At 43.1% G+C, this 26637-nt stretch overlaps 1 protein-coding gene across 22 annotated transcripts in view; it reads left to right on the top strand.

Moving 5' to 3' along the window:
- MEF2C (myocyte enhancer factor 2C) overlaps nucleotides 1-25457 on the top strand; it is a 566275-nt gene extending 540818 nt beyond the window's left edge. For 10 of the 22 annotated variants that reach the window (XM_078675348.1, XM_078675359.1, XM_078675353.1 and 7 more), the window contains 4 exons: nucleotides 480-503; nucleotides 1306-1435; nucleotides 6713-6848; nucleotides 21844-25457. In XM_078675348.1, coding sequence (XP_078531474.1) covers nucleotides 480-503; nucleotides 1306-1435; nucleotides 6713-6848; nucleotides 21844-22168 — 615 coding nt within the window. In that variant the 3' untranslated portion in view covers nucleotides 22169-25457. The remainder of the gene's footprint in view (nucleotides 1-479; nucleotides 504-1305; nucleotides 1436-6712; nucleotides 6849-21843) is intronic. The other 12 variants (XM_078675352.1, XM_078675360.1, XM_078675350.1 and 9 more) reach the window with 3 other exon arrangements.
- The last annotated feature ends 1180 nt before the right edge of the window (nucleotides 25458-26637 follow it).

Raw genomic sequence — 26637 nt, 5'->3', positions numbered from 1 at the left:
GAGATAGGCACACGTTTGAAAGCCGGGCAGGGGCTGGTTTGGCAGGTTCTAAGATGTATTTCCCCACACCCACGATCTCCCACAGGCCTGCCCTGACAAGCTGTCTGTGCGCAATGATTTATTCCAGGGACCCTTAAAGCTATACTTTCCGAGAGGCCTCGAGCAGCCATGATTCCAGCAGCCCCCCAACCCCCGGCCTGAACCAGCAGGTCCGCACATTCCCGCCTTTCTGCTAGAGATGACATAAGGAGGGCTGGGGACAGTGGCCTGCGCTGAGGGGGCGTCCACATTCAAGCACACCCCTCATTAGGGTGACAGGGGCAGGCACGGGTCCTAGACGAGTCTCCTCTGCATGCCTGGGTGCTCTTGTGCCTGCATGGAGATCTGTGCACCGCGTGTTGCAAATGTGTTTTCTGTTTCTGGTTCTCCATCTTTCCACTCTCTAATTGTTAATTAATACTCCTTCCCTCTGCTCTCAGTCTGAGGATGTTGACCTGCTGCTGGTAAGTGCTTGAGTCGAGCCGAACAGATTGACTTGTGGTTATGTGATTGTTTTTTTTCTGTATGTGCAGCCGTGTGGCGTGTATGGCTGAAACTCTACTTCACAATGTTCCAATATGGTTGCCTCATGTGCTCCAAAGATTCCATCACCCTCGAAAGACTCTTACGAGTTTTTCACTACCCATTTGAGCTCCCATTGAATTGTCTGTCAAAATCGGCTACATGCCATCTTTCTAAATTTAGCCTATAAAATCTGCAAAGCATTTCTTTATAAGGGTGCAGGAAAATGAGCAAAATATTCGGAGGGCCGGTTCAGAAATACAAGCTAACCTTTTTGCTTTGAGAAACATCCTAACGGAAAGACAAGAGTGCCCTCTGCTGGTCGTAGCCTATTATGCCACCCACTTTCGGCAAAGCCGGAGAACATAAAACCCATTATGGATGATTTTAATGAAAATTTTGCATTTGAATGGAGAGAGAAACAATGCAAGTACAGTATACATATTTCATCAGTTTTCCACATGGTCTGCCTTTTACCCACAATAATGCAATCTGTACTTGATACAAGTTCAGTTGCCGTGGAGATTCTGATGTAATGTGTTACTATGGAAACGGCTGGTCTCTTGAAAGATTGTAAATGATAGAGTTGGCAGAGTTCATAGGAGCCACATTTTAAATCATTAATTTCTTGAAATGTGTATCGTATTGTATCTTTTATGCATGAAAAAATGATACTGCATCTCATGCATTTAGTAGAAATGAACTCATCTGGATTTTCTGTGTTTTCTTTCTTTACATTTGAAGAATCAGCGGATAAATAACTCCCAGTCTGCCCAGTCATTAGCGACGCCAGTGGTTTCTGTAGCGACCCCAACTTTGCCAGGGCAAGGAATGGGGGGCTACCCATCGGCTCTCTCCACAGCTTATGGGAATGGTAAGTATATGTGCGACATTTCTCACAGCGATGTCGAGGTGCAGAGATCGGACACGTGGAGTTGTTTGATTCTTATTTTTTAGCTTTTAAATATAAACTTCGATAGAATTTCCTATGAGCGTTTGTACTTGTAGCTGTCGTGTGCGTACCTAATATTTTCTTTATTGTCGTAGTTAAACATGCATATGTTTTCCAGCCCTCCGTGCGGTGCAACTTCTTCGCAGGTAGCACTCCAAACTTCCAGAGCGCTCACCTGCCTGCAGCTTGCCCGCTCCCCTTTGGTCCTGTTTTTCACAACGTTTTTTTTCTGTGAAGAGTTGTGTCTTGCTCCAGATGATGGTGTCACTTTTGTACACATTTTCAGAAATAAGAATATGTTTACGTGTGGACCCGCTTATACAAACCATTTCCCCATAATTTGTTATCATGTTTTTTCAGATAACAGCAATTCCTTGAGGGAATTTTCTCTCTTAAGTACATCTCAAGGGGATAATCTCTTAGCAGAAATATAGTGAAGCTCCAGTGGCGGCTGGCATCTATGGGGAATGGGTCGGCGGGCACGCGCATGCAAAATTAAAAACGTACCTCACCTGTAGTTTGCTCCGAACCTTCTCTTTCGACTGTAGTGCGGGCACCAGTAAACTCCCTTGCCCAATCCTGCACTGCTCCCATGCAGCATAAGAGCAGTGTACTTGTTGGCGGGAGTGGCTTCTAGGCGCACTGGAGGCCAGCACTTGCTCTCAGCCGAGCTGTCTTAAGTCAGCTGGGTTGAGAGGTTTAAAGTGCGACCAAAGAGATGTGCACTTCAAACAGTGAACAGGCAGCCCTCTGTCCAACACTCCTCCCTGCTGCCACTCAGCAGGCCATGCCCCACCCTGGCACTGTTCAGGACGGGTTGATGAAAAATAAAATGTCAATGAATTACCGTTTTATTTCTCATCTCTGGGGCTTTGGGGGGCATTTAAGTGGTGCATCACTCTTCCGCTTAAACTGAGGAGCTGCTCTCGTAGTTCTACTCTTGACCTGGGTCCACTGGCTATCCGTAACATGGTGGCAGAACGGGTGGCTCCAGTTCATACCAGTATCTGTATTACATCACTTAAACAGAGTACTGTCCCCGTAGCTGGAAGAAGGCTGTTATCAGACCACTGCTGAAAAGAACCAATGCAGACCTGCCTCTTCCATTAAGCTACTGTTCTTCGTCACTATTACCACTGCCTGCCAAGATTCTGGAAAAACAGTTAGTATGTATATTTCCAAACATTTAGAAGATCATTTTCTGCTGGACTCTACTTAGTAAGGCTTTAGATCACACCATAGTATAGAGTCAACTATATTGGCAGTAACCAGCAATCTCAGAGAAATCCTAGATCAGGGTAGCATTGCCTCCTTGGTCTTGTTAGACATCCCTGCGACCATTGACACCATCTTTCATGCCTTATTCCTTCAGTGACTTAAGGATAAAGGATTTAATGACGTGGCTCCTCACTGGTTTAAATTGTTGGCTGAAAACAGAGTTCAGTGTGTAGTAGTCCTCCCGTCCCCATACGAGTCACCACATTTTCCCATCTGTTGCGGTGTAATGCATGGATCATTACTCAGCCCTATGTTCTTCAATAAAAATGTACGGGTCCTGTATCCAAAATTGTAAGATCTTTTTGAGTGACCCTGATGTCATATCCTACAATACCCACATTAGGATATAAATATTCCAAAAGTAAGAAGCCTCTAGGAAGAATGTTGCTGAGTACATGACTGACACAGAGAATTGGATGCATTAGAACTATTTAAAATTGAATGGTGAAAAGAAAGAGGCTCTTCTGTTTGACAAGTAAATACCATCTTAGTGGCCAAAAAAGCTTGAAGTGACACCAACTCCAGTAACCTCAGCTCGAATCGTAAGAATGCTTTTAGATAATCAGCTACAATTTTCCCTTCACATCAATAAAGTTGTAGCTACATGTTTCCTAATTTTGCTCACTTTCTGCACCATTTTTTCACTTCTTCCTACTGCTTCACAGAAAATCATAATCTAAGCATTAATGACTTACAGATTGGACTATGAGCAATGCGCTTCATCTTTGCCAACCACAATACCTTTTGAAGCGACTTTAAACCATTCAGTCAACTAGCTTCCAGTGAATAAGAGAATATGGTTTAAGACTAAGTTTTACCTATACGACCTGCTATACCTTAAGACATCGCAACTTTAATTGTAAGATTAAAAATACAACCGTGCAAGATGTATTTTCATAAACAACCTAAGGCATGTTTTCAGAGCAATTAAATATCCTTTCTTCTGATGGGAAGGCTTTCCATAGGTCCCAATCGCCATGACAATCCTACGCGTGTAGCTGTTCATTCTTTAAAAGAGTCATTCAATCATTCATTCATTCGTAATTTTGCATAAGGCGAGGCATTCATAAGTAGTATTACTTCTAAAACTACAACTAGGTAGATCTACTCACAAAAAAAGATCTTCCCGAGTCAGCACAGGAAACTCAGAAGTAAGTTTCAACTAATACAATAATAAAACGACATTACTCACAGATAAAGCGTTGTCAATTCTTTCATCTGTAATGCCACAACTACCCTCAGATAAAGCTCGGTAAGTCGTTTGAACTGTAATGTATCAGTCTATGGCAATGGACCGGAAGAAATAAGCTTTTTATACAGGTGAGTGCTACAAGGTGCACTGTGTCTGATTCACAAACAATTTTCTTGAAGAGGTGTGACACTCCCATAACTTACTCCTGAATTATTCTGAATTTCCAATCGGAGATCAGACTTACTCATGAAAGATAGCTTTGTGAATCAATTTATTTTCTTTCTGTCATGACAGGATGTAAGCCGGTGAGACTTCAATGTGTTATTTGACACTGATATTGGCATATGCCTATGTGTATAGTCCAAGTTTTATCCATGCAGTATATTCAGTGAAGAGAGATATGGTCTTGACATGTACACCCTGTAACATATGACTATTCCATCCCTGGATTTCATCAGCCAATCAATCAGGATTTATAATGCGCAGCTAATCACGCACAAGGGTATCCAGGCGCTAAGGGCTTTGTTCTTAGGGTGAGTCCAGTTGAACAGCCAGGTCTTGAGTCCTCTCCTGAATTCTAGAATAGAGGATGAGGTCTGGAGGTGAAGAGGAAGGTTGGTCCAGGCTTTAGTAGTGAGGGAGGAGAAGGAGTGTCCTACACTGTTGCTTTGGCGTATGCTGGGGAGGTGTGTGAGGGCGAGGGAGGCAGGACACATCACGCATAACCACTACAACTTTGTGTGTAACAGCCATTACTGCACTGGGAATAGTGTATCCGTGTTCCCACATCTGAAATGAATATGTTGTGCTTTTCAGTTATATTTAGATGCAAAACAACTGTGGTAGAAATGGGGATTCACTGTATAGTGAGTATCCACACCCAGGTCCTTGGATTTTTTCCCCCCATTTTTGTCTGGTTTCCAGCCTGAAAGTACCTTCATATGAAAGCTGGTGAAATGTCCATATTTTGTAATTCAGTGTGATTTGGCTGGCAACTCATGATACTGGTAGGCACTGGAGTGGTTGGGCAGTAGGAAAGAGGGTCCAGGAGTTTTTTACTCTAAGAACAAACACGATTCACAACAAATCATATTTACTAAAGACTACCCATTATATGAGGGTCCTTTGTAGCTGATTCTAAACATGTATTTTTTAAAAAGAGTGCTTATGAGTTTGTTTTTCTCTCCTCATGCAAAGCTCTATCCGTGCACGTTTGTCCACACTCACTTTAGTTTCAACTTCCTATTAAAACAATATAAGTCTGTAGTGTTTTGTTTCACACACAGGAAACAAATGCAAGTGATGATGGATTCCAGTAATGATCTATGTACAATCAACTACCACACGTAAATCTGCAATATATGACATTTCATGAAAATTATACTTACTACGCATAGATAACTCAGGATTTACTTTTTGGCCATTGTGTCCACCTGCTTTTTGTTTTTTACTCATATTCCTTGAAAACCCCTTTTGTCACTACTTTACGGGATGTCAGTTGCCCTGAGTTTGAGTTGCATCCTTCTGGTGTTAACTCAGTTCCTCTGTGTTCCTTGAGGTGAAGCTTCAGGGATGTTTCTCATTTTGCATAGATTATCAGAGGTTTCATGCTACTTGTCAAGGTATTGCTACAAAAACATCCTTTTGCGGCTAAAAGTTGGTCAATATTGCCATTTGCACCACTTTACATCGTATTTCACCTCTTTGCATCATGCAAATATCCAAGCTAATCAACGCAGCTGCTTGTGCTGCACTTTATTATATTTCAAGCTGGGAGATGTTCCATCGGCATTTTCATGCATCCACCTATGGATTTTGGCATATTCCCAGATTTCCTAAAGCTAGGAAACCTGGGAATGTGTCAAAATGTTGCGCCTTCCCCAGTAAGGTGTAATGAGGAGAAATATCTTTATTTCTCCTTGATATTGCCTCTTTCTAAGTGTGTGCATTCTGCAGCACATGTAGAAAGAGAAAATGCTCCTGAAGATTGTTTTTGCGTTGGAAGATGTCTCTTCTTGCACAAAAAAAATCTCGCCTTTAATGAAGGCACCCTTGACCTACTGTGCAAGAGTGTCTGCTTTGATGTTTATGCTCCATGTCGTGTAAATATGGAGAATTTCTGCTCTCTCCCTTTCAGGCACTGCAGCACAGCAACTTTGCTTGCTGCCCTGTGTGAGAGATTAGTAACTATACCCTTAGATTTTTATAAGCCTAGGCCTGAGTGACGAAGTGTAGGCTCTGAATTTTGTTCTTGGCTCAGGCGACGACCTCGGTACCTCTGAATTAGGCATCGGTGAGCACTCGGTGCCATCACCCCAAACTCCTTTGCCACCCATAGCAACCAATGCCATCATTGCAAATAAACACCTGAGCCCCAATATCTGGGATGTCCTGATCAAGGGCATGCAAAGCAAAATGGCAAGGCTGGCTTTTGTGAACGTATTCAGCTAGTGTCATCGATCGTCCTTTACTGTGGGGTTCTCCGCCTCTCCACATCAGCAGCACATCTGCTTTAACTCTGTTTCGTCTTGAGGAGACAGGTTGCATCCACTAAGGGGAGCAGTAAGTCTGGTCCAGAAAGGGAATTGTTTGGAAAGGTTTGGATGTAAAGTGTTACACTATATAAATATAATTTATAGAATAATTACCAGTCTACCTCACTTGATGTCTTGATTGTATAGAATGCACTTATATTCAAAGTTTCCTTTTCTTTCTCTCTTTGCTTTCAGAATACTCGCTGAGCAGTGCAGACCTAACATCTCTGTCTGGGTTTAACACAGCGAGCGCCCTCCATCTTGGTTCTGTGACTGGCTGGCAACAGCACCACCTCCACAACATGGGACCTTCTGCACTCAGTCAACTCGGGTGAGTATATTGTCTAGCTTTACAAGGAACACTTGCCTTACATTGTGTTCACAACAGTCACCTACAACCGAAACAGCCCTGCCCTCCATTCTTTCTCACGTCCAAACCTTTGCTGTAAACATCAACGATCAGTCACATCTCTGCATCAAGGCCACAATTCATGTCATATACTTTATAAGTATCTGGTGTCAGCCAACTTAAACATATTGGGGCTTATTTACATGCCCCTTACACCACCGGTGTGTCACTTTTTTTTGACGCACAGGCAGCACAATTTGGTGCTCCATATTTACAAGGCTACGTAAATGTAAATGTACCGATATTTATAGAGGGCACAGCTACTTCCCGAAGGTGGTGTCCCGGAGCTGTACGTATACCGCTTAGGAACCCTTCCTGGTTTTCCCTGTGAGTGTCCACTCCCGGGCACCCCCAGGGTGAAACCAGGCATCCCAACGGTTTTGGGGCCGTTGTGGAGATTAAGCAAGCTATTGTCCTGAGTCACAGAGTGGGACCCATGATTAGAATAGGCACCGAGGCGAGAATTATCGGGTCCGAGGAAACTGAGCCCAAGACCTGCCGAGGCGGGGAATTGAACCCTGGTCCCGGGCCAGACCTCTGCATCAGGGTCTGCCGCTCTAACCATTGAGCCACACTTCTCCCTCATACATGGCTTTTTGTGGTCTTGGAAATACGGTCCCTTTTCGCACAACACTTTGCCTGAAACGAGTGTTCCATGGGTGTTGCTGTGGGTGTTCCCATACAACACCCATGCATTCTGCTACATTCCCAGATTTACAACATTTTCTAAACCTGGGAATGTGTCGGAATCCTACGCCTCCGTAGGGGAGACCTAAAGAGGCACAACGAAGAGAAATACTTTTATTTTTCCTTGTTTTTTTCTTTCTATGCGTGGCAGCACGCATAGAAAGAGGAAAACACCTTTTGTGATTTTTTTTGGCAGGAAAGTGTCACGTCCTGCACAAAAACAATCATCCACACAATGCAAAAAATATATCTATATAACCACTTACCTTGTGCTCGCCACATCGCTGAGTCAGAGATGCAACAAGCGCAAGGTAAATGTTTTTCTTTTTTTTAAATTTTATTTTCCATATTCCATTGTCTGTCGACTTGCCCTGCCACACCATTTTTACCTGGACTGGCCTGGACTGCTAAACACATAGAAGGAAAAATCTTCTTTTTTTTAAAAACAGGCAAAAAATGAAAAAACAAGGTAGGGAAAGGGAGTGTCCAAAGGGAATGACGGCAAAGGGTTGGCCCTTTAAAACTGGCAAACTTACTGTTTATGATAAGGAGATTTTCTGGAGCAGAAGACGGCCCACTTTGCTCTGTCCTTACTCTCAACCCCTCACCGGCTTTTTTAAACATGATCGAATTTTCTAAATTCCAAATTACCATACAATGGTTTGTGTACTCTTCACTCTTAAGGCAGCCGCAACATTTAAGAGGGGTCCCCATTATAAAAAACACAAAAGACGTACAACTTGTGAGTGTGGAAAGAGTTGATAAAGATAAGGATCAAATGAGATTTCAATTGAATAAAGGTTTGGAAAATCCCCAACCCTACTCTTTTATTTGAGATTTAATGCACTTGAAATACAGTCCACACAACAGACATTTTGAATCTCTATTTTACAGTATCGACAGGAAACAAGTTCACTTTTCAGGCTTCATCCATCAAAACATCTGGTCAAAGTGCGTCAGTAATTTGTGTGCCTTCTTCTGATCATTGACCAGGGGGCGTGGTTGAGTGCTAACGAAACCATGACCATTCCATCCAGGCTCTATCTGTGTTTTTTGAACACTAACAATACCTATAGAAAACTAAACACTAAAGTAGTCCATAATGTGAGATTCGTGTAGGGGAAATGCAAAGAGATTGGGATGGTAATAATGCCTTCCCACTTATTTAAACCTATGTAAACACATGTTCACCTCACAGCCACATCACAATTTGTAGCAAAGTCCTGCAGAGGGGCTTTGACGCGCAACCCTATATCAATATCTATAATACTACCATCCCGGTCATGTCATATGACCCTGCGCCTTCCAATGCTGCAGTACAGGAGTGCAGTGGTATGCATGAGTTGTGCTGGCTCTGATGTAGTAAAGGGGTGCACAGAGTACAAGAGCATGCTCCCTATACATGGTGTCAGACAAATCTGTGACAACTTTATTCGCTCTGTCACTGACAGCAAGCAGGTCACAACTGAAAGAGAGGATTAGGGGTTTCCACAGCAATCAAAACACAGCGGAGCGCATTGTATATTTTGAAAGGTATTTTTAAAAGTGTATTCTTAACATAAACATAGGTTTTAGATGATGCTAAATGGGCTTTCAGAAATCCCTTCAAGAGTCTAAATATTTTTCTAACAGCGCGTCAGAATCAATATCTCCGCACACCACCTCACAATTCCTAATAAATATCCTTATTATGGCATCTTCTTGCATATACAAATATGTAATGTCAATGCACCATCTCATATTTTCTGTAAATAATATTGCAACACACTCCTGGATTATCTCACCACATCCCTGTAGACCCTCACTTGCCTAGATGCAGCAGCATGACTTGCACCAGTGTTAACTCGCATGCCTACATATAGTAATACTCCGCATCCTGATGCACCAGCACCTGGTTTCATGATCCAGGCAACGTCAGTCTTATGATATGTTCTCATACTATCTCACATATCTATAGAGATTATAAGCACCATAGCATGATCCTGACCATGTTCAATGATCCAGATGGTCTTTCAGGAAAATCAGCTGTACCACTTAAGCTCATCTTGTCCAGAAGGCCCATGACATATTTCTGTTCCAACTCACATGTCCTCAACTACTATCCAATTTATCTCATATCCCTGCGCCAACTTCCACCTCCCCAGACATTATCAGCATTGTGATATATCTCTCCTCCAACTTCCACCTCCCCAGACATTATCAGCATTATGATATATCCCTGCTCCAACGTACGCACCCCCAAACATTATCAGCATTATGATATAACCCTGCTCCAACTTACACAGCCGACATTATCACCATTTTGATATATCCCTTCTCTAATTTACACATCCCTAGACATTATCAATCAACCAGGGAATTTTAAAGAACGCAACTCATCTGTGTGGGTCTCATGGTGCTAGGGGGACGGGAGCAGCTCCGGTCAGTCAAAGAGCCAGGTCTTGAGGATCTTCCTGAAAATGTGCAGAGTTTGGGTGCACCTGATATCGATCAGAAACTTGTTCTCGGTGTTCGCTGTGATGTCGGAAAAAGTTCTTCCACTCACTTTTGCTCTGCGAATTCGTGGGGTTTCGGCAAGGGCGCGGTCGATGGATCTGAGGTTACTTTTGGGTGTGTGGAAGGAGATTCTTTCATTGAGATATTGGGTTCCGGTGTTGTGGAGGCATTTGTAGGCGTGGGTGAGTATCTTGAAAGATACTCTGTTCTCGACGGAGAGCCAGTGGAGGTTTTGCAGGTATGGGGTGATGTGTTTGTACCCAGGGTTCCCGAGGCAAGTCTGGCTGCGGTGTTCTGTGTGGTCTGGAGTTTGCGGAGCAGAAACTTGTTGATCCCTGTGTAGAGGGCGTTTCTGTAGTCCAGCCTGATGGTTATGGGAGTGTGGGTTACGTTCTACCTTGATTCAAGGGGGATCCATTTGAAGGTCTTCTGAAGGATGAGGATGGTGTTGAAACAGGTGAAGGCAACAGCGTTGATCTGTCGGGTCATGAAGAGGGAGGAGTCAATTATGATGCCGATATTCCGGGCATGGTCCGTGGGAGTGGGGGGGCTGCAGAGGGCGATGGGGTACCAGGTGTTGTCCCATGCAAATTGGGCGGGTCTGAGGAAGAGAACCTCTGTCTTCATCGAGTTTAGCTTTAGGCAGCTGCTGCTCATCCAGGCTGTGACGTCCTTCATTCCTTCCTGGAAGTTAAGTCTGGTGTTGGTGGGGTCCTCGGTGAGGGAGAGGCTGAGCTGGGTGTCGTCAGCATAGGATACTATGCTTAGGTGTTGGTGGGGTCCTCGGTGAGGGAGAGGCTGAGCTGGGTGTCGTCAGCATAGGATACTATGCTTAGTCAGACTATGCTTAGTCCATGCTGTCTGAGGTTGGCGGCGAGGGGGTCATGTAGATGTTGAAGAGCATAGGGCTGAGCGATGATCCTTGGGGTACTCCGCAGTTGATTTCTGTGGGTTTGGAGAGGAAGGATTGAAGTTTGATTCTTTGGGTTCTGCCGGTGAGAAAGGAGCTGAGCCAGTCTGGGGCTTTTCCCTGTATGCCGGCGTCGTGGAGTCTGGCGGTGAGTGTGCAGTGGGAGACGGTGTTGACGGCTGCAGAGAGGTCGAGTAGGATCAGGGCCACTGTGTGGCCTTGGTCGAGGAGGGTGCGGATGTCATCTGTAGCGGCGAGTAGCGCAGTCTCAGTGCTGTGGTTGCTGTGCAATCCAGATTGGGCGAGGGTAAGGATGGCGTTCTCTTCAATGAATTTCTTTAGTTGGGCGTTGACGATCTTCTCTGTGACTTTTGCTTTGAAGGGGAGGAGGTAGATGGTTCGGTAGTTCTTGAAGTCCATTAGATCTGCTGAGGGCTTCTTGAGAAGGGGCTTGACTTATGCGCGTTTCCAGTTGTCTGGGATGATTATGGATTCAAAGGTGGCGTTGATTGTGCGTCGTTTTTCCGGTGCGATGGCGGCTGCAGCTCTGTGGAAGATGTGCGGGGGCAGGGGGCAGTGGGCAGTGGGGGCTCCTGAGTGAATGCTTCTCATGGTTGATGCGGTGTCTTCGGTGGTGACTTTCGGTGATGACTGGGGTACAGGAGGAGATGGTGGGCTGGCTGGCGTTTCTGTAGTCGGGAGTGGTTTCAGCATTGAGAGTCTGTTAGTTGAAGTTGTCATAGAGGGACTTGATTTTCAGAAGGAAGTAGGAGCCAAGCTTGTTGCAGAGGTCCTGGGAGGGGGTGGTGTCTGTGGTTTCGCTGGTAGGTTATTATCAGCATTATGATATATCCCTGCTCCAATTTACACACCCCCAGACGTTATCAGCATTATGATATATCCCTTCTCTAACTTACCCATCCCTAGACATTATCAGCATTATGATATATCCCTGCTCCAACTTACGCACCCCCAGACATTATCATTATTAGGATGTAACCCTGCTCCAACTTACTCATAAAGGGATGGGGTGAGCACACTGCCTCACATCCCAGCACTAAGTTTGTCCCAGTGCATGCTGGTAAATGCAGTGCCTGGCAACACTTATTTCAGTGACAGTCTTCACTTTTTCACCCTTGTTGCTGCAGCCAGTGCTGTGTATCTCAAGACACCTGTTTCAGGATAGCTGTCCTTCCGTAGAGAGTAACACATCATTTTGGAGATGCTAGAAATGCTGCCCAAAGTCTTCTCAGGTCTCTGTACCACTCGCTGGGCACAGGTGCACCAGCTAGGGCTCTTCGGCTCATTGGCTCAAGGGAGCCTTTTCAAACAAAACGAGGGTAGGAGTGCATTGCCCCATATCCCAGCACTCAGTTTGCCCCAATGAATTATGGTAAATGCAGTGCATGATAACACTTCAGTGACAGTCTTTTGTTTTTCACCGTTGTTGCTGCGGCCAGTGCCATGCCTTGTGTGAATGACAGTTAGTAGCCGTCACATCTGGTGCATGAATGTCTGTTCACAGACAAACCCTTGCAGTGCTTCTGGGGGTCTGCTGGCACCACTGCAGCAGAAGCGCGGTTCGTCTTGGAGCCGCGAGCCTGCATGTGGTACCGTGGCGACATACAGCGCTGCTTTTGAACATTACTGCTGTCCTCCATGTATCATATGTGTCTTGGCGTGGTCCGTAATCGATCCGATGCGTACATGAGCAGCACCTTCTCTCTATCAACATGGATGCCATGAGGGGTATGCAGGCTTGCCCTTAGGTAGCACTGCCTAGTAGGCTCTTGCCTCAGGGGTCACAAAGTTAACACAGGGACAGATGCTGATGGGCCCTAAGAATCCTGTTCCCCATCTGTAGCTTTAGTTATTTGTCCTCCTCTTGGCACCATAGCAGAAAATGGAAGTTTGGTGACTGGCTAAGCAGGCGACCAGGAATAATCCCTGTGATGTCATCAGCGGTGAAAGGGTGCTTGATTCAGGCCTGATACCCATGAAATGTGGTGAATGGACACTCATGGTCATCATCGATGACCTGCTGGTGTAAGATCCGGCTCGGTCTCGCGATATCTCCACAAAGACACATTCCTTCCCGTCTTGCGGTGCATTCAGCAGGCATTTCGAAGTTCACGCGCTGCTCCGTGCCGCTCAGTAATTGAGCGAAACTGGCTAATTTGCCACAGTGCAAAATTGGCAGCTGCGACCACTCCACTGCGGAAATCACCTTTAATGAGGGCAGCCAGGCCTGGCCCTAATGCAAGGGGCCAGACGCCTTGCACACTGGCATGAATTCGGAAGCTTCAATCAAAGTTCCTTTCACACTGCCTACATTTCTAACAGTCATCAGGCAAAGCAGCGTCGCCCTGGAGCCGAGCAAACCGCCTCAAATTGTCTACGTGTTGTTGTGACAGGGAGTCGTGCCATTCCTCAGGGCCTTTCTATGCTACCAATTTCATAAAATGCGGCGATCAAATTATGGACGCGGAATGGATTATCTGTGTACTGCGGTCTCCTAGTGGCCACTGGAGGACATTTCTGGAGTAATATATCAAAGCTTGCTTTTGAAATTGGAACAGTCATTTAGAAAAAGTGTTTGCACACTCGAGTTTGAGACCCAGCACACTTAAAAAACATTTAAAACATACAAGGATTAAATAAACCACAAATGCGTAAAAGAACTAAATTTCTTAACATCATAAGTGTACTCTGAAGAGTTTAGTCGCTAAATCACAGAAACACCCTTATTTATAGAGTATCCTTTAGGAAAAGCAATTAACCAATATGTTGTAATTTCACTGAGAATCGTCATACGAGCCTCCTTGTAAAACTCACCGTAGAATGTTAACAGTGATAGTCTGAATGGCTCCACCTTTGAAGTCTCATTACTAATTCATATATCAAGAAATGCCCAACAGGTGAGCCGAGGTCTTCGAAGTACTATCTGCATATAGGGTGCGAATATGGCCTTGCCGAAACATTTTAATTTTACTCACAGAGGGAGATATAATTAGATATCTAATTCTGTAGCATTTGATGGCGTAATGCACAACAAAAACGTCAGCTGATTAAGAAAATGTATCTAGCCGTGTTTTTTTTTTATTACAACCTCCCCATCTATGGCCACTAAATGAGGAGCAGGGTCAGTACTCGTTTGAATACGAGCGGGCCTTTGTCTAGAATAGCATAGTCACCAAAAAATGATGGAATGGAGTGCAGCCCGACCAATTGCCGTAGCTCAGATTAATTCCATCCATCACCCTGTGGTTTGTAGTAGCTGTTGCCCTAAGTGTAACGGGTATGACCAGACGTGGGCCCCGTGCTCACTGCTGCATAAGATTCAAGCTGCACCCTGGTGACAAACACATATCTGGAACGGGTCAGGGGCAGTTTGTGTTCCCTTCTGGAGAGGTCTTACTTGGCAGTCCCAGATGGACTAACCCTATGAGAATCAGCATCAATTCTGACTTGCATAAGGTGGGCAGTCTATCCAGGGGGGCATACTGGGTAAACAATGATGGACTGGAATCGCCAGTGGCTGAGATTAATTCAAGCATTCCACCTTTCTGTTTGTTCATTGCATTTAATGGCTGCGGCACAAGAACTTTCTTTTAAAGCTTGTCCATCAATGTAACATTATAGCAGAAGGACGAGGCCGTAGGCTGAATTCTGTGACTTCTCTGCATTACAATGATTCCTCCAACATACCATAGTGTTCCCTGTCCTGGCTGATATTCATATAGTTTCTTAGCAACTATGCATTTCAGCTCTACTGTCACTCATATGCTGATGCCATAAAATCCAAGTGCCCATCTCAGGTGATGCATATTTTTCTGAGCTCCTTCAACTATATTTGCTACCAGTGCTTAATTTGAGCCGGAGCTTGCAGGTGCGGCCCACTGGCACTCCTATTTGGGGACTGGCACTTTTCTCTTCATCAGAGTTTGACCCAGAGCAAGCGAGTAAAGCACAAAAGGAGGAAGAGAAAGGTAGGAAAGACTGAGAAAGGAAAAAGTGATGTAAAATAACCAGAAAAGTGAAATAAAAGGGCAGGGAGTATCTGGCGGTGGACGAAAGAAGCATGAGGTGGAATCAAGACTACGCAGCCTCAGTTTTAGGTTCACAGCTGACATTCAGTAGCATCTGCTGTGGGCATCTAAACTAATGTTGTGCCCCTGCACTCATTGTTTTATAAATGAAGCACTGGTCTGTGTCAAACATAAGTGGATGTAGAGCACCTGGCTACAATTGGATACCCAAGAATTAGGGTTATTCTCTATGTCTCTATTTGTACTCCCAGCATTCACTTCTGCCCCGACCCTCCTTATTTGGATAAGAGACTTCATATCGGTTTCGACATAAATTCAGCAACCTGGATTTTTATTAAAAATCATACGATGCAACTACTCCCCCCAGTGGGGGCAGTAATTAAATACAGCTCATTCCAGCTGTGCCCACTACTCAGCCCTACTGTGGAACTCCAAGGAGTGCTGTGAGCTGCATTAGTTGTGCCATGGCAAATTACAAGTGTCAAAACCGACCACAACATGCTTAGATACTACCTGTTCGTCACTGGCCACCGCCCACGTCACCGTCTCCAGGTGAATGCAAGGGACCACCTCAGCCAGACCCCAGTACAGGTCCCTTTACAGTCTGCAGGCAGCTTTATCGACGGAGATATGACCCCTCGCTCTCCGACCACCAGAGTAAGGTGGGGGCTTCTTTTGATCTCATCAATAGATCTCTGTAAGTGCTCGGCGATAGCCACCCACGAGGAACCTTGTAAAACACGCATGTGCAGTCTTGTCTCCCTTCACGCCCGCTCTTGTTCTCGATTGTTCATCATCGCGGCGACAATACAAATCTCTTCATTCGATCAATCGGGCTTCTGCAGAGGCTAAGTGGTGCCAGTGATTAGTGATGGCCTCCCAGCCTGCTCACCTGCAGCTGACATGCTCATTATCCGCGCGCCCGCTGGTTGCAGACAGACTATGTGTGCAGGCACCGCCTTGTAGGTCACACGTTACACGATTTCTTTTCAGAGGTCTGAAAAAAAAGTCCCTACCTCGCTTTTATCAGGAAGACGCAAGAATGGCTTTCTGACGGATCATCCTTCGAATACAAGTCTGAAGCGTCTCTGAACTGAATTTCACCACCGTTAAATTGATCCATTTTCAGCTAGCTCCCGTCTCAGGTGCGAAACAACGCTTCCATTTTAGAACGGGACGAACCCTAAGGGCTGAAGGATCCGCGTGGGCCGGGACTTCACTTGGTATAAAGGTTCAAAGGTCTCTGTCCTGGTGGAATGACTATGGGAGGCAGCTCACGTCTCTACGCGGTTCAAATAATGAATATGAAGACACATTAACCCTTTTCATGCCAGGAAATGCGCCCCTTCAACAGTGAAGGGAGAGGTGCAGCAGTCTGGGTTTTCCAAGGATGTGTGTGTGATCAAGCCATACTGCGCCACGTGCCCTCTCTCTGCTGAGCCTGGCCTGGCATGCACGGCGCTGGGGTGGACGGATCATTCCCTTAACGTCTGGTATTCTTTAAGGCTGCTTCGATGACGCCTCCTGCAGATGTCTGTTTTATTTATTAAAGTCCCTCGTTTGTGTTTCTAGAGTACAGTAACTCCTGGCACGCTAGCGTGTTGCGGTCAATTTTCATAAAACATGGAACCCCGAGTCGAATTTCTAACTAAAATCACTTTTTAACCTGGACTATGAATTTGGAATCGTGAAATCTCTTTAACGAACCACGACTGGTATACCGAATTCAATGTCCTTCTCCACTGAACTCAAACACAGCAAACAAAATACATACATTAAGGAGTTATGATGTATCCATGTAATGCTTCCCCGCTCTTCCCACTGTTCTCAGGGCCACGATGATGGCAGGATATATTGCAACATAGCCTCAATATCTGTGGATATATAGGCACACTGAACCTTTTCTGTGCCTCAGACGTGTACAATGCCAAAGTGAGTTTACCGTTTGTCCTCGAAGGCTAGCAACCTTGATAAAAGAATCACAAGTCTACACATTCGATAGCGAAAATAACTACAATATACGTATTTTCCAGCAGGTGGCGCAGTTGTACAAGGAATGAATTACAATTAATTTTAAAGCCATTGTGGCACTCATTTAGCTTTTTTGTTTGCTTAACTCTAATGCACATGCCGCTTTCCCTAAACCTCTATAAAGCGTCTCAGTTTTTGGAATTGCAGTATTTAATTTCAGCAGCTCCTCCTTGAGCCTCGTGCTGAAACAGGCAGCAGGGTCTCATTAAAGCACATTTGATAGCCACAATTACATTAACGAATAATGAGCTCTATTAAAATTGGAACTCAAACTTTGCCCCCCCCACCCTTTTAACGAAGACAAATGAGATGTATCTCAACCAAAATCATAGGACTGCCACTACCCAAAACACGAAAACGTATAATTTACGTTTGAACAATGTACATTAATCTCTATATTCTTCCACGCAGGTAACACAAGTGCAGCAGTTCCTATTTGTCTCATATTGCAATGCATTGTTCCACGCAGGCAATCACATGTAACACACGTGCAGCAGGTCCTATTTGTCTCATATTGTAATGCATTGTTCCACCTAGGTACTCACATGTAACACAAGTGCAACAGGTCCTATTTGTCACCCATTGTAATGCATTGATTCTCGCAGGTACTCACATGTAAAACAAGTGCTACATGTCTTAGTTATCACATAAAGCCATCATTGTACTCCATCACCAACCCTTACGGGGTGATGGAGACAGCATGACAGTTGACTTACAGACTCGTGCCTCTGTACTAGAGACAGATACCCTTCAGTTGGAAACAAAAAAAAATCGATATTCCCAAAAATTAAATTTCACTATCTAGTAATCACTACGTTGTAATGGAGTGGACAGAGCAAGTATTATTATTATTATTATTATTATTATTATTATTGTTATTAGCAAAAGTTTTGGCGTAAATGGTAAATTCACTTTAAAGTGCAATTTATCTTTATTTCATTAAAAATAAAAAGATACCCTGAGAAAATGGCAAAAATGAATCGGTCTGTGACAACAATTAGTGAATTTAACAATGTAATCAAACAATTTATATAAAAAATAATTTCATGACAAAGTTAATGGATTCGCTAAAAATGAAACTTAAAAAAAATAGATCTTTTTATTTAATAAAAGCGTATTGAGACATAAAACTGGAACTGACTACTGAAAAAAATAAATCACTCACAATTTGCAGATTTGAACTCAGTGGAAAGTGTCCTGTTGTTAGAAACTGTATGGACCAGTGATACTCAGAGTATGGCCCAGGGCCGCCTGCAGCCCTCCAGACCTTTCCATACACCCCCCTGGTTAAGAGCCGCACTGTGCTGCTGTTTACTTGACTCAGCACTAACATTAAAAAGATGTTGAATAAACAGGGAAGCCTATATTTAAAGGTTAATTGAAGTTAAAGAAAGAAAGTAACTAGGGGGTCCTGCATTACTTAACTTTAGGAACACCGTCATTTTCAAAGCGATCTAACAGGAATAGTGTAAAAATATGATGAGGTTTCTTCAAAAATCAAACAATGTGTATTTCATTAACACGTAGAACCATTTCAACTTAGTACAACAGATTATATCAGTACATTGAAAAGTATTTTTTTAAAGTGATAGTCTTCAAATATGAATTTATAAGCATTTATTCCCCCCCTCATACTGATAACAATGCCAATAGTGAACTAAGAGGCAAGCTAGTTATGTGCACTCTATGGATGGCCTGGGTTCCTATTCTACAGGAACAACATTATAGTTTATTAAAATCAAACATAGGAGAAGGTTGTGAACACCGCACATTCTGAACTCATGTATTTCCAGCTCCTCTCATATGTTTGAATGAAGATATAGGAGGAAAAGTGGAATAAAACAATTTCCTAGGATCACACAATTTGGTAAAGTGGGGATGCTGGTACTAATCCCAAGTTTTCTGGTTTCAGATTGTGCAATTAATTTACTAGATGTATGCTTCGCTTCCCCTTTAACAGCATTACTGCTACTCTCCCTCCCCCCACCCCATGGACCACCGCCCTGCTGGCATCCATGCAGCCCCTGGTCACAGACCAAACTTTGTGTCCCTGGGAAAATGTTTGCAAGTACCCATGGTATAGACTTTCCAATTTTCAGTGTTTGGCGTGTGTCGAAATGGGTTGTAGCAAAAAAAGTATTTCAATACATTTCATCAACTTCAGATACAATTGGTTGCTTTATTTACTTTGTATCAACTGAAGTTTTCAAAAGGAAAATTATTTTTATGTTTTCCCCTAATATAAAGCTAACTTAAAAACACACACACATATATACTTCACTTCACATCAGTACCAATGTGAAACATTTATTTCTGACCCCCTAATAACAAGCCAAGGAATCTAAACGCAAGCCGCTTTTAGGCCTCGTGGTGAAAACCATTGAGGTAGTCTCTGGTTGGTATATATTCTTCATCGTCTCATCAAAAACTCTCAAAACTTTCTCAAAAAGAATTAACCGATTTCTTCTAAGGGCCATGCACTATTAGTCCTGCAACAACATTTTTAGTGAGGCTCAAGAATAGAAGGCACCAGAATTTGCTCTGAAATCCAAGATTCCACTAGAAACGTTTTGTTTAAAATGATACTTCTAAGTATTATCAATTTTGAAGCCGCAATGTCGACATCTTAAACCTTTACTCCTTTCCAATTTTCACCAAGTCAAATAGGCTTGAAAATAGTTTCAGAATAATTTCAAATTAGTTGTTGCTTGGTTTGCCCGTCATCATTCAAGAAAATCAGTATAAATATGCATTACAAGTCACAAAATGCTCTTAAAGAGAAAGTGCCTTTGTATATCATTTTTAATAGATGCTATTGCTATTTTAATAGGTCAGACGTTCCTTCCAATCAGACCTATTTACCTGCATAATTGCTGAAATTTGCTGCTGATATTTGGATGCCATATATTTTATACTATTTTTCCCAAAACCAAGAGTTTTCTGTGTGATGCATTAATTCTTTTGCTATAGATCAATGTGGAAAGGATCACTGGTCCTGCATAACCAAGGTCTGCAGGTGGATCGGTAGGTGTCTCCCAAATAAAAGACCCTCATACACGTGTTTTTTCAGAGTCGTGTAGCGGTATATGATGTGTCCCCGCTTCTTGTAACACGTGTCCGTGCGTAATCCTTGGGTCAGTTTTTGTTTGCACCCTCCGCCAGGAGGTTGTACCATTGGTTAAAACAGTAGTGATGGTGAATAAGTGAAATAGTGCTATAAAGGTGTTCTAAAATACCCGGACAGCCAGAGGTTCAACTTTAATATTTCTGGATTCGGGTAGAAGGTTAAGGCGTGTCGCTATGGAATTATTTAGGAATTCTAGCGCACTAATCTTGTGTGGTTAAAAGTGGTCGACATGTTTCAGCCTTATCTGCCTATTGGTCAGTCGGCTTTCCTCAGGACCATAAAGTGATTAAGTGAAAAAAAGGAAAAGGTAAATTTGTAACCTGATTCGTTTTGTGTTAGTAGGTCACATTGTACCTCTACATTATGTAAGACTTGTCTCCTCGGGAACCACGGCAGTTAGGGGGAGGCTTCACTCTAGCCTTCAAACACCCGTCTAGCAGCTTGTGCTGTCTCTGCCCTTGGTGACCCGGAATCCAGGTCACCAAGGGCAGAGACAGCACAAGCTGCTAGACGGGTGTTTGAAGGCTAGAGTGAAGCCTCCCCCTAACTGCCGTGGTTCCCGAGGATACAAGTTGACCACTTTTAACCTCACAAGATTAGTGCGCTAGAATTCCTAAATAATTCCATAGCGACACGCCTTAACCTTCTATCCGAATCCAGAAATATTAAAGTTGAACCTCTGGCTGTCCGGGTATTTTAGAACACCTTTATAGCACTATTTCACTTATTCACCATCACTACTGTTTTAACCAATGGTACAACCTCCTGGCGGAGGGTGCAAACAAAAACTGACCCAAGGATTACGCACGGACACGTGTTACAAGAAGCGGGGACACATCATATACCGCTACACGACTCTGAAAAAACATGTGTATGAGGGTCTTTTATTTGGGAGACACCTACCGATCCACCTGCAGACCTTGGTTATGCAGGACCAGTGATCCTTTCCACATTGATCTATAATTATTGAAAGGAGATTGAAAGGATCTCTACTCTCTCTCCCTCCACCAATTGATGATACGTTAATTCTTTTGCTGCTACTGTCGGCTATTTTGCAACCAAAAAAAAAATTACTGGCTTGATTCATGTGACTCTAGTGCTTATTGTGTCTTCGTTTTCACAAGATTTTTTCTTACATATCTCTCATTGCTACACTTGAACTGTACACGATCCAGTTCAAATTATATACACACAGGTAGCTTCACTCTGACACTGCATTTTCTTTGATTTAATGTTTTGCAGTATTTTAAAGATGGGTGTTAGAGTGAAGAGGGGGGCGGGGTAGCTAGCACGTGACTTCACTTCCACAAGATTCACTTCAAACTCTATACATATAGGTTGCTTCCCACCAACACTGCACCTCCTTTGATGTAATTTTTTGTAGCACTTTAAAGAGGAGAGTTAGGTGAAACAAGGGGGAGGGGCTAGCTAGCACGTGCCTTCACTCCCTCACTTCCTGCTTCCTCCCACTATCGCTTGCATCCTGCTCATCTTTCACACTGCGCTTCACTAATATCTGCTTGAATCTTTCCGCTGGGGATTGAAGTGAGTGTATTTGAGTGTCTGGGGACCTCTTTGCATCCCCATTCTGTAACTGGGTCTCCTTTCCTCCTACAGAGTTTGCACTAGCACTCACTTATCTCAGAGTACAAATCTCTCCCTGCCTTCTACTCAAAGCCTCAACATCAAGTCAGAACCTGTTTCTCCTCCTAGAGACCGTACCAACACGCCCTCGGGCTACCACCACCACCACACGCGTCTTGAGGCGGGGAGATCGCCCGGTGACAGTCTGAGCAGCTGCAGCAGTTCCTACGACGGAAGCGACCGAGAGGATCACCGGAACGATTTCCATTCCCCAATTGGACTCCTCCGACCTTCGCCGGACGAACGGGAAAGTCCCACAGTCAAGCGCATGCGGCTCTCCGAAGGATGGGCGACATGATGGAATGGTTGCATATGCGTTTTTTCTTGCAGTGTGTGTGTGCTATACATTTACGGGGGAGTGGGAGGTGGGAAGGGTAGATATGCATTATATATGTGCCGTGTGTGAAAAAAAGTCAGGTACTCTGTTTTTGTAAAAGTACTTTCAAATGGCCTCAGTGCATCAGTAAAAGGTTAAGCAGAGAAGTATGAGACAGCAAGCTTAGCACTTGAGTTGTACAAAAGAACACGTGTACAAAATAGATTGTAAGACTAACTTGTATTCACTGTTGTGCTCCCTTGCAAAATGTATGTTACAATATAGTGTCATGTTGCAGGTTCAACGTTATTTACATGTAAATAGACTAAAGGAAAAGTTCGCCAGAAATGGCAATTAATTACCGAGAGAGAAAGCAGCTGTTATGCAACATATAGAAAATGTACAGATGTTTTGTCAGACCCAGAGGTGGTGGAGATCACTGAAATCTGGAGGGGGCCACCCAACGTATGTGACACGCGCACAGATAGCGCGGTGCACCTAGGCAAAATGGAGCCCCGTGGAGAGCATGAAAGCCGCTTCAAAGGGCGCCATGTTTACCCATGAAAAAAGGTGTGCTCAAGAGCGCGTGCGAGCTGGCATATTTAAGTTTAAACTCTGGGTCTGCCACACATATAAAATAGAAGTATAAAAAATATGTACATTGCATTTTGCTTATTTTCATATAAAAGAAAAGTAAAACAAAATTTCGCAAAGCATTTGTGGCTTTTTGTAGATGACCTAAGCCAGAATGTGTTTTTTCTTGATAGCTTCGCTGATATTTTACACAGTCCTGAAGAAAACAAGTGAAAAATTGGCTTTTTTTGTACAGAAAGCACAACCCTAAAGCCATGAAGAACTCCATGCTTTGCTAACCAAGATATAGTTTTTTTCTCTTCGTTGAAGTTTTGTTTTTTGAAATGTGTATTTCTAATTATATAAAGTAATATTAAGAACCTTTTTAAAAAAAATCTGTGAAATTAACATGCTTGTGTATAGCTTTCTAATATATATATTAATTATGGTAATAGCAGAAGGTTTTGTTATCTTAATAGTTGGGAAGGGGTGTACGCTTGTGCAGTTGCACAGTGGAGTCATTTTATTTAGTTCTGCATCCAGTTTGCAGATTCAAAGTCAACTATGTCACAAAAGGAAAAACGGATAACCTGTCAGGTTAGGCCTAGTCATTCAGTAATAACCAAAACCATGTTGAATTAGCCAGGATTTTGCATTCAGGTTGGGAACTGATGTCCATTGTATATAGTAATGAGATCCAAGCAACATTGTTTCGTGCATTGTAGCAAATGATCAAGCTAATCTACATACCGCAACACACCCTCTTTGTTCAAAACCACTTTCCTTGGTGTAGCAATGCGGCTGTACTCATGTACCCAGTTTAAGAATGGTGGAATTTAGCTCTGTCTAAAATATGCAAATGTATCCCGTACCGTAGTTCATCTTTTCTGTACACATGGGTTTTATCAGTATTGATAGCACTAACTTGCCAATGGCAAGGTCTTTCTAGGGAACTATGAAGAATAGCCATAATAGCAAAGGAGCACCTTGAAGCTTGCCTCCGCGGCACATGTAATGTAGGGTGGGGCGTCGCTCTGTAGAATACAGTCGCAAGTATATTGTAAGTTAAGTAGGGAAGCAGGGTAGGGTATGAGTGCTCCCTTGGCCATGTGTAGCAAACCTGGCAGTGTTTCTCCGCTAGCACAGGAAGAATAGAATCGCATAATGGTGGACGCCGTCCGGCCCTCTAGTTTGCACTGATCAGTTCTACTGTCACAATGGCAATATAGCGAGAATTATAATGTATTTGTAAACCGATTTAATAAACATAAAAAGCACAACTTGATTGTGAAGGATCACTTTCTGTAAATGTTAACTTTCTACTTTGATCTTATGTGACTTGCCATGTATTGTATTTGTAAAGCTGATTTGGGCTTCTGTGAGCCCTTGATATTTAAGAGTTGGGGGCAGAGCCCTGCTACGTAGAAGAGCCATGCTGCTTCAAAAATTAGGCATCATTCATGATTGAACACAATCGGTGGCATTTTATATACACCCTCATTGTTTCTATCTATGCGCATAGACAAATCTTCGACATTTTTACCTAGCAGCATATTTTCAGAAAAGGGACTTCACCAGTGTAAAACAAGTTTTGTATACTGTATGCTCTAAGCTCTGCCTTTTGTGTTCAATTTTTGTCCCTAGCATACTTCTTTTAAAGGTGTATGCACTGTAGGCACAAAACTCTGCTTTGCATTTCTCTTGACGTTTTCATATATAAAACCTCTTTGTGATCAACATTTAATTTCCTGGAATTTTCACAACAATGTAGAATAAGCTAAACCCACAAGAAATAGTCTATACAGAGGCTCCTGTCTACCTTACTCTCCTGGGCCCTCTATAGTGGATTCCATGATGCAATACTTTGCCTATAGTTTACCACCCAGGTTGGAAAAATCTATGTTTTGCTCGCTTTCCTTTCTTTTTTTTCTTCTAAAAAGCCACTTCTAAAATAAAAAAGGCTCTGCCTAAATGTGGAGTACTTCATCAATATTTGTTTTTGCCATAGGTTGTGATGTCATCGCTTACATTTTGCTAATATCCTGCCACGGCTCACAAAGGACTCATAGGATGTTACCTGTTGCTCTGCTTTAGACTCTAGACTCAATGGATAAAATGCTTTTGTTGATATATTTTACCAAAGACATGGAGCAATCCAAGTGTTGAGCTACCTATTTTCTGCATATAGATCCCTATTCAGAAACGGTGGTCAAAGGGCATTTGTCTTATTTTGCCATACTTCTCTCACACTGATTAAAGGCACTAAATTTCATTCAGTAGGCAATTGAACATCAGTGTGAACCTAGCTTTGCAACTGTGCTTCACACGAGGTAGCCAGAGCTGAACCCGATTAAAGTGAGCTCCTCACCTGGATTGCTTCAGCTGGTTTGCTGTATCCTTTCATTTTTGTGGGTATTTGTTTCCATAAAAAAAACAAAATCAATTCAGTAGACTGTAAATGGGAACATGCAAGCATTTGAAACAGAGACTCACCGCGGCATAAGCTGGACTTTGTCGCCGCTAGATGACAAGATGTTGTAACTAAGTTAAACCACATCTGTATATCTCAAGGGACTTACTTCAGCTGTCTGTAGTGAACAACAAACGTGGACAATTTCAAAGTTTCTCCTGCTGAAAATAAGGTATAATTTGTATTTTGCAGACAAATCAGTAAAGTTACTGGCTTTCTTAGTGATAACGTGTGTCTGGATCATTTATTTATATATACTGATGGTTTGGTGTTTAAGTGACCATAAGAACTCAATTAGTAACAGATATATTGAATTCTTATATTGCTTGCCTATGCCTTTTTTGTATGCAGTGTCTAATATGTGGTAATGTGTTTGGCACTGATAGTCTTTCGTCAACCTCAGCTTTCAATGTTTTCATGAAATATTTGACGTTTCACTCCACATGGAGGCATGGTCTTCAATTAACAGTAGTTAAGGGTAACAACCACCCTTGCTGCCCCTTGTCTCAGGAGTACTAAAGACTGTGAGAGAAAGAGACTGACAAAGGTTCCTCTCTGTGTCTTTTCTGTAATCCCAGTCCTTTACCATTCCCTAACCCCTCAGCATAGAATATGAGGCTGATGAAAATGTAAGGTATCAATGAAGAGTTAACCCCTTGATAGCATAGGCGATCCAGGGGTTTGAGATGTCACTTTCACACCCCAGGTATTTTGGTGAATCAACACCCGTGCATGTGTGACCTTTGAATTCACTACTTCATGTATATTTGTATAATACCACAAAAGGATGATGGACGAAATGCTGAGCAATGTCAAATATTCACCCACAGTACAGAGATCTGGACCTAAATACATCGTTTTTTTGCTCACAATGCCATTCCAGTTTGGACCCAGCCATATGCAATTTATTCTTGGCCCTGCTCCCCATTGAAGCAGTCCAGCCTGCATTACCAGGTCAGGTCCTCTCTGGACCGGAAACAAGCATCCTGGAACCGATTTTGGGGTATCACTGCTCATCAGCCAGGCTAGCTTGAATCCAGTGGCATAATGAGCACGGGACCCATGTCACTGGTCAATTAATTCACACAAATGACATTCATTGTGCACTATCATAGCGTGGAAAATGTTTCCTGTTGTAAGAATGTTTTTTTTAATTTTAGTTATTTGTTGTATTGACTGACCTAGTGCTTTATAAACCGAGCATGTAAATAGAGCAAACACACCATTGTAGCGGTTTTGTAGCCTAACCGCAGTTGTGAACACCACGGAAATCACTTTGTTCATTAAATGCTCTATTTCAGGTAAGACAGTTTTAGTTTAAAAGGAGTATATATTAACATGGGGGACTATTCACACACTATATTTTAAAGTACATAAATTGGTACTTCAGTAGGATAACTCATACTAA

Source organism: Lissotriton helveticus, chromosome 2_1 (assembly GCF_964261635.1).
Source record: "Lissotriton helveticus chromosome 2_1, aLisHel1.1, whole genome shotgun sequence".
Classification (NCBI taxonomy): Eukaryota; Metazoa; Chordata; class Amphibia; order Caudata; family Salamandridae; genus Lissotriton; species Lissotriton helveticus.
This window is presented reverse-complemented; position numbering and strand designations above follow the sequence as displayed.